Source organism: Bubalus kerabau, chromosome 1 (genome assembly GCF_029407905.1).
Source record: "Bubalus kerabau isolate K-KA32 ecotype Philippines breed swamp buffalo chromosome 1, PCC_UOA_SB_1v2, whole genome shotgun sequence".
NCBI classification, from domain to species: Eukaryota; Metazoa; Chordata; class Mammalia; order Artiodactyla; family Bovidae; genus Bubalus; species Bubalus kerabau.
In genome coordinates, this window is record NC_073624.1 from 215,312,362 (window position 1) to 215,320,561 (window position 8,200).

The 8,200-nt window shown below is 59.2% G+C and overlaps 1 protein-coding gene across 1 annotated transcript; it reads right to left on the reverse strand.

The window, feature by feature from the left end:
* Window positions 1-854: 854 nt before the first annotated feature.
* Window positions 855-7,502, reverse strand: PITX1 (paired like homeodomain 1). Its single transcript, XM_055554187.1, has 3 exons — window positions 6,943-7,502; window positions 4,369-4,601; window positions 855-2,412 (listed from the first exon to the last, which is right to left on the reverse strand). The coding sequence occupies exons 1-3, from the start codon at window positions 7,109-7,111 to the stop codon at window positions 1,870-1,872; spliced, it is 945 nt and encodes a 314-aa protein (XP_055410162.1). The 5' UTR covers window positions 7,112-7,502; the 3' UTR covers window positions 855-1,869.
* Window positions 7,503-8,200: the final 698 nt, after the last annotated feature.

The following is an 8,200-nucleotide window of genomic DNA, read 5'->3' on the forward strand; positions in this document are numbered from 1 at the left end:
CATGGCCATACCGCATCCCCAGCTAGGGCCTGCCTGGGCCCAGCCCCAGGGCATTGCCCATCACAAGGTGACTCTAAAGCAGAATACTAACCCCTCCTTCCTCACCCGCTGCAGCTGCAAACATTTTGTTTTGCCGTTAGAAATGACTTACTTAAGGGAAGCAGAATTTTACAGGCAGTTTACAGGCTGGTCTTGTTCAGTAGTTTCCAAAGTGGGGGAGGGTGGTGGCGCTGGGAGCCACAGATACGTTGGTATGGAAGGAAAGTGAGAAATGAGTTCTGCGTGGTGGACACTTTCACCGGAACAGCCATATGCCCCTGGGTGGGATTTCGATGTGGAAAGGCAGAGGGAGGCCCTGGCTAGACTCTGGCGGATCCAGCACCCTCGGTCCTCCTGAACAGCAAGAGCAGGGCTCACGGTGCGGCATCGGGCCTATGAGAGAAAAGGCAACCCCAGGCCTAAAGAAACTCTTAGCGGCTCCCACCCCAAGGTTCCCGGCAGACAAAGGCTGCGCACCACCCTGAGAGGCTGGAGGGCCATTCAGGCCCAGCCTGAGCAGAACCTGCAGAATCTGGCGGTCCAGGCTGGGGCAGCCCGCGCAGCACCGGAGGCTGAGCGGCTCAGTCGATTGCTTCGGGGGCGCGCGCGCGCTTGGAGAGGGAGTTGGTAGCGCCCAACCGCGCCCTCAAGGGAGCTGGGCTGAACAGGCCAGGAATGGTGGCGGGGAAGTGGGGGTAGGGTCCTCTGGCGGGGTCGGCCTCGGCTCTTTCCTCCTACGAGCAGAGCCCACGGGGGCCTATTTCCCTTTCTACCCACCTTCCTTCTCGCCGAATGAAGCAGTCAGGGCTCGGCAGTGGTTAGCACGCTCGTACTATGGTTTTTAATAGACGTACATGGACAAGTCGATATAGACAGATTTATAATTCTATACAGTCAGTCCGACATACACAGGGACGCTGTAAACAGGGGCGCGGGCCGGAGAGCGGGTGTGCAAAGTGGGCGCGGCTGGGGCCCTGGCCGCGCCCCGAGCTCTCCCGGCTCGACTCTTGCACGGCGGGCGGTGAGGAGGGGGCTTTTCGCTGGGAAAGGGGGGGGGCCCTCTCCTAGCCCCGGGGGGAGCCGAGCGGAGGGCCTGGGTCTGCGGCGAAGCTTGGGGGCTGGGATGCTCGGAGACAAGCACTCAGCATGCTCCCGCCTCGACCGCACCGCCAGCTGCCGTTCCTTGGCCTTAAAATAGGACTCCGGGGCACGGGGCAGGCGAGGGCTCCTCGAGGCGCGCCGGGGCCATTAGTACGGCTCCGCGGCGAGTTCCCGACCCTGAGCTGGGTACCATCATCCCCGGCTCAACGCCCGCTCCAACTTGGGTCCGGATCGAGCTATAAGGTATGCTCAGCCGGGCCCAGCTAGGAGGGGGCGTCTTGGTTCCCACCTGGCCGGGGCCCAGGTTTGCCTGGGCTCCGCGCTCCAGTTCACAGGCGCGGCCGCTCAGTCTGGGTCCAGCGCGGCGGGAACGCGGGCTACGGGGGGGCGTCTCCTCCGGGCCGCCGGCCTGGGCACTCGCCTCCCCCGCCGCGTCCCCTCCGCGGAGTGGCCCACCTGGGCCCCAAGCGAGCGAACGTGCACCACCCGCGCCATCCCGAGGGAAATTGCAACTCATCCGTTTTTTTTCGCGGCACTTTTCTCCGACGTCTTTTTTGTTTTGTCTCGTTTTGGAGGGTAGAGTGAGGTCCAGGAAAGCAAACACAAAATCAAGCCGGAGGTGGGGAGGTGGGGAGCAGGGGGCGGCTCAGGAGCCAGGTCCTCCGCGCCGGCCCCGGCCCCGACCCCGGCGCCATTCCGGCCGCCGGCCCGCGTGGCCCGGCCGGGCGGTCAGCTGTTGTACTGGCACGCGTTGAGGCCCGAGGCCGGGCCCTGCAGGCCGCCGTAGCCGAAAGACGAGTGCTGCTTAGACTTGAGCCGCAGGCTGGCCAGGCTCGAGTTGCACGTGTCCCGGTAGACGCTGTAGGGCGAGGCGGGTGTGCCATACGGGCAGGCGCCCGGCGACATGGCCGAGTTAAGCGAGGAGCCGGTGAGGTTGTTGATGTTGTTGAGGCCCGAGTTGGGCATGCCGGGCACGGCGCCCGGGCCCATGCTCGAAGGCATGGTCATGGAGGAGATGGAGCTGGGGGCCGAGAACATGGACTGCGACGACAGCGGGCTCATGGAGTTGAAGAAGGTGAAGCTCTTGGTGGAGAGAGGCGCTGGCGCCAGGCTCTTGGCGGCCCAGTTGTTGTAGGAGTACCCCGCGGCGTACACGTCGTCGTAGGGCTGCACCAAGCCGCTGAACTGCGGCACGTAGCCGCCCTTGCACAGGTCCAGCTGCTGGTTACGCTCGCGCTTCCGCCACTTGGCTCGCCGGTTCTTGAACCAGACCTAGGCGAGGGGGACCGGAGAAGGGTCAGGGCTGCCGGGCGGGAAGGTGCCCCCACCGCCCCCGCCCCACCCCGAGGCCTCAGCCCGCTTCCTTCTCCCCAATACCGTTCTTTTCTTCCATATTTGCGCCCCTGCCTTCTCCCCACAATGGTTCCTTTCCTGTCCCCAGAAAATATTATTAGTCTTTTCTTTTTTCTGATCTTTATCCTCTTCCCCTAATTAAATACGGTTTCTTCTCCTAAGGCGGATCCTCGTTTTGTTTTTTTTTAATAACAAATATTTGTTTTCTTTCTTCCTCTCTCAACCAGGTTATCTTGTGCCTTTTCCCGCAAACGGTTCCCCATCTATCTCCTAAATACTCCGTCCATTTTCTTCTCCAACACCAAAGGTAGTTTTCTAACCTCAAACATAGCATCTTGCGACTCCTCAGTCTATTTTTCATTCCTCAGATAGTCTGTTTCCATCTTTATTGGTAATATTTGATATTCTCATTTCTGTCCCAGGTGTTTATTTTCATTTGGTCCACCCCGCTATCTGAACCACTTTTTTCTCCCTCAGGCCATTTTTCTGTGTTATCCCCCATTTTTGATCCTTTTGATTCTTCTCCAAATATTTAGTTTTTTCCTTCTTTCCAAATATCTTGACCCTCACTATTTTCTCTTAAATAGTCGATTCTTTATTTTTCTCAAATACTTGATCCTTTTGCTTCTCCCTTAAATATTTATTTCCTGCCACCTAAATATATGCCAAATATGTTTTTCTGCAAATATTTAATTTCCTTTCACTTCTTACTAGTTTCTCTCTGCTTTCCCCCTCTACTTTTCCCCACAAAATTCAGTTAGGAACCTCTTTTATTCCCAAATCCCAGTCCTTGCCCTGGGCTGTTCCCCCGACCTTTCTTGCCAGATCGGTGCATGTCAGCCTTCTCCATCCCAAGCACTAACATTGCCTGATTCCTCCCCCCACCCCACCCGTACCACTGTAAACCGGGGGGCAGGATTAGTGAGTTCTGGATTACTGAGTGCCGTCTTCTCTCCCTACCCCACTGGGCTGGCCAGCCTGACTGGGGCAGGGTGAGAGCTGAGGTTATAGCAGGGAGTCTGTGGCCCCGGTGGGACTTTGGTTTAGTTTGGGACCTGCTCCCAATATCTGATTAAATGTTTGTAGTACCCAGAGAAGAAATTACTCTCTTGCTGCTCTGGCAGAAAAGCCATGTATTCACTGGGAAGCGAGGGGTGAGAAGAGCGAGTGTGCAGTCTCATCTTGGGTTGGAGACCTTAGATCTCCAAAGGGATTCCTCCTGAAGCTCACTCGTCCACCAGATTTGTCCCCCACCTCCCACCTGACCCCAGTCCTACAGGAAAGGTCATTATGGAAAGGGTTCAGCTACAGGTTGGCTGATGACTGACAAAGACTCAGGTGGAGAATATCCTGAGATTGTGAACTAGCCAACTGCGGATGGAACCACTGCCCCAGGAAGTTTTGAGACCCCAAGTCTAGGCTCTTCCCAGGCCTCTCCAAGACTGCCAGGCAGGATCTGCCTTTCCGTTTCGTTTTTGCAGGAAGGCACTAGCGGCCCCACGTCCCCAGCGGCGGGTAATCCTCTGCACAGATTAGGGTGGTTAAGTCCGGGCGGGCTCTGGGCTCTACTGGGCAGGGGAACGTCCCTTGGGGCCACAGGCCTTTGGATGGGGGCTGCGGTGAAGCCAGAGGGTCAGGTAGGACGTGGGTCAGAAAGATCCGAGGAGACAAAAGCCGATGGGCGCTAGCACCAAACGGCTCAGCAGCAGCTGGGTAGACTGGGCCTAAGGTGGAATCTCCTCGGTGGAGGGAGGAAGAAGGTCTGAGTGTTGGAAAGAGTGTTAGTCTAGGCGCGCGTCTAAGCTTTCAAGGTCTGCGCTGGGCCGGCTGGCAGCCTTCTGCGCGGGTCCCCTTAGGCGCACACCCCGCGCTCACCCTCACGCGTGGCTCGGTGAGGTTGGTCCACACGGCGATCTCCTCCCGCATGCTCATGTCCGGGTAGCGGTTCCTCTGGAACGTGGCCTCCAGCTCTTGCAGTTGCTGGCTTGTGAAGTGCGTGCGTTGCCGCCGCTGCTTCTTCTTCTTGGCGGGGTCCTCGGCACCGCCGCAGCCCGCGCCGCCGGCACCGCTGTCCTCGGGCCCCTTGGGTTCCCCGCCACGCTCCTTTTCTGAAGCAGGCAGGGTGGGGCGCCGGTCACCTCGGGCTTTTGCCCTGTTGCACCCCGTCCCGGCTCCACCGAAGCGCCCGCAGTCAGCGCTGGCGGTCCGCCCTCCCGCCAGGGGCCCTGGAATTGTCCCTGCTGGAAAGAGCCCGTCTGTGCCTGGTCGGTCAGTAGTCACCTTCTGGTCAGGCTCGTCTGGGAGCAAAGCCCAGGAGTTGGAGCCACGGACCAAGGTTCCCAGCTGGGCAGGGCCTGCTCTCACCGCTCAGCACACGCTGGAGCCCTACGTTGATGCCACCCGAAAATGTACAGTTTTTACGGCTCTTGGGGGTTCTAAATCGGAGGAGATCTCTGCTTTTGTGAACTAGGATCAGACTTTTCTAGCTTGAAGCTAGGGGATCCGTGGAGCCAGAGCCAGGCGGTGGCCTGCACGTTCTTCTCCCCGGGCCGGAGCCGGAGCCCCACTGAGCCGGGCAGGCACAGCACAGCCAGTTTCTCGGCCTTAGCTCCAGGCCTCAAGTCCCAAGGCCCAGAAAATCCCTCTGGCGGCTGCCGGGCAGCCCAGACCCACAGGCTCTGTCTAGGTGACCTGGGAGCTCTAGTCTCGCTCCCTCTCTCAAGCTACACAAAACACAGTCATAGAAACATTGAAACATAAAGAAAAAGGATTTAAAACCAAAATACTGAATCCCAGAAAAGCTAACAGCTCTATGGGTAAAAACACAGAAAGGGTCACAAACTCTTAAAAATAGGCAGATAGAAACACAGCAAACGCAAATTAAGAAGTCAGAAACCTCCATGCAAACACTAACTAAACACAGTGCTGTACGTTTATAAGCTCCAGGCAGGCACAGGCATTTATTTATTCGGGGTTTTTAAAACATCAACGTAGTGTTGTAGATAGATTTTTTTTTTAAACCCCTTCTGGATAATGCCCTTCCCCAGGTAATTTTTAAATCCCAGGGAAATACAACACTGTAGTTAGGTAACAAATTCCGCAAGTAACACCACTGTAAGTGGATTTTGAGAAAACCCCGGAGAAACGCGCCATTTTGGATTGACTTTTAAAAATCTCTTATATTATTGTAAATAACAAGTAAAATCTCTTGTAAAATGTAGAAATTTTAATTTGAAAATGTACCTAGAATAGCAGTTCTTTCTACATCGAAATATACAGTTAAAAATTTAAGTCTATTCTCATACTTTTTTTTTTTTAAAAGAGCAATCTGTAATTATATATTTCTCCGGGCTTTTAAAAATAAAAACCAACCAAAGGCCACGGTTAAAACTTTTGAAAACAAAAGTACCGTCCGGCGTTGATTGTTTTTTAACCAACCATACAGAACCTCTCAGAGAAAGTCACTTAGGGATGCAAAACAGAAACAAATAGAGATTACAAACGCGTAGAGAAACACTCAGCGGTGGATTAAGAAGTGAACGCAGAAGAGGCGCCCAAGGCCCGGGGAGTGGGGAGCTTGGCGGCGCCGCCGAATTAGGACCGAGAGCGCCGGAGCCGTTCGGAGACCCGGGAGCCCGAACAGGGCGGGGGGTTAGCCTTGTTGCTGCCCGCGCCGCCCACCCGCCGGCCCAGCGGTTGCTGGGGGGAAAAAAGCTTGAGCTCGGACAAAAACGCAGCGCGGAAGGAGACGTGCCTGAGCCGAGTTGGAGCTCTGGATAGGCGGCCTGGCGGCTCGCGGCTCCCGGCTCCCGGCTCCCGCGGCGCACGTGCAGCGGGGATCCTTCTTTTGGGGGGTCCTATATCCGAGCCCGGCGGCGCCTCTTGGCCCGCCTGCCCTCGCTGTCCTCTCTTTTCCTTTTACTTAAGGTTGTTGTTTTTTTGCCCCCCCCCCCCCCCCCCCCCAGTTTGCTTTTCTGACTTCGCCCGCCATACCTTCTCTCCGCTTTGCCCCTCTCAAGTCAGTCGCCCAGTCTGTCGGGGTGTCTGTACTTTGTTTCTCTGGGCACTTTCTCTCGCCCACCCGCCCATTCCTCTCTGATCTGCTCCTCTCCTTCGGTTCCAGCGGCCCCTGGACAACCAGTTGCGCAAACCTAACTTTTCTCCCCGCTCTATTTGCTCCTGATCGAGAGAGGCTGTCATTTCGACCTTCCGGTTGTAGGTTCGTGCATCGGCCGGTCAGTTGGAGCGACGGGACCGCGTGGAAGCGCCTTGGGAAAGCACTAAAATTTCCGTTTCATAAAGATCGTCCATGTCCACGTTCATCGTCAGATGGAGAATGGGAAAAGGCAAGGTCCTGACGCTCCTGGAGCGTAGAGCGAGCCCGACTTTGGGGCGCGGCCCTGCTCGCCCGGGTGGTTCCGCGCGCGCCTCGCGGGGAGCCGCTCTTACCTGGTAGCTCCGTGTCGGACGACTCGCTGGCGGAGTTTTCGAGAGGCTCGCGGGGGTCGGCCGTGCGGGCTAGGTGGAAGGCGGGCCCCATGTCGTGCGGCTGCGGCGGTGGCGGCCGGAGTCCCTCTGGCAGCCGCTCCAGGCTCATGCCCCCCTTGAAGGCGTCCATGAAGGCGGGGACCGAGGCGGGCGCTCCGGGGGCCGGGGCTGAGCGCGCCCGGCCGCCCCGGCGGCGACCTGCGAGGACAAGAGCGCAGCCCCTAAGCGGCTGCCCCCCAGGGCTGCCCGCGCCCGCAACGACGCCGCGCTCGCCCCATGGGCCGCCCGGGGCTGCGGGGCCAGGCGGGCGGCAGCGGCAGCGGTTTCTCGCGACCCGGGGGCCCGGCTTCGCGCTCCGCGCTGCGCTCCCGCCGCTCGGGCCTCAGCCGCCCGCCCGGCCCCGGCTCCGGCTCCCGATCCGGGGCCGGTTTCTAAGGCTCCGGACGGCGCCGGCAGAGTCTGTCTTAAAGCGACAGCGCGCACCGCCAGGTTCCAGCAGTCCCTGCGCCAGGGGTGGTGGGTGGGGTGGGCCTGGGTGGGAGGGGGCTGGGAGGGAGGGAGAGAGCGAGCGAGCGAGGGAGCGCGGGCGGAATCCAGCCCCGAGCCGCCCGCGCCGCCGCGCCCTCTCTGCCGCCCTCCCTCCCTCTCGGCCTGCCTCGCCCGCGCCCTCCCCCTCCGCAGCCACCTTCCCGCCGCCTCCCCCCTCCCGCGGCCTCGCCGCGCCTCACCCTCCTTCCCCGGTGGCACACTGAGTTCTCCCTCGGCCGCACAAAAGAAACGCATCTGGCTTGCAAGTCCCGCGCGGCTCGTGCCCACCTCAAGCCCCAAATGACTTGTTTCGCTCAGAAATCAACTCCTGTCTGGGCCGCCTCGAAGTTCCGAGCCCCCGGCGAGAACAGCCCGGGATGAGTGAACGTTCACCGAGCAGGATCCAACCGACCGGGCGCCTGCGAGTCAGCGCCAGGGCGGGGGCAGAGCCCGGTGCTCGTTCCGGCAGCTCCCAGCGGCGTCCTCGTCGAGGGGCCGCGGCCCCTCCTTCCCCGGCCTCTTCTCCCGGGACCCGAGCCAGGCTGAGTGACAGCAGCCTGCGCTCTAATGGGCCCCCGGATGCTGCCTCCTAATTAGCTTGGACCCTCTCCCCCAAGGCTGCTTCTCAGGCCTACCCCCTCTGCGCCGCAGTCAATTTTCCGGGATTGGGATAGAACCGATGGCTTCTAAT

Excerpts from the sequence above, each read along its gene's own strand:
- PITX1 (XM_055554187.1), bottom strand. The coding sequence starts at position 7,111 with ATGGACGCCTTCAAGGGGGGCATGAGCCTGGAGCGGCTGCCAGAGGGA. Across the intron at positions 4,602-6,942 it reads GTCCGACACGGAGCTACCAG|AAAAGGAGCGTGGCGGGGAA; the intron begins GTAAGAGCGGCT and ends TGCCTGCTTCAG. Across the intron at positions 2,413-4,368 it reads TCACCGAGCCACGCGTGAGG|GTCTGGTTCAAGAACCGGCG; the intron begins GTGAGCGCGGGG and ends CCCCTCGCCTAG.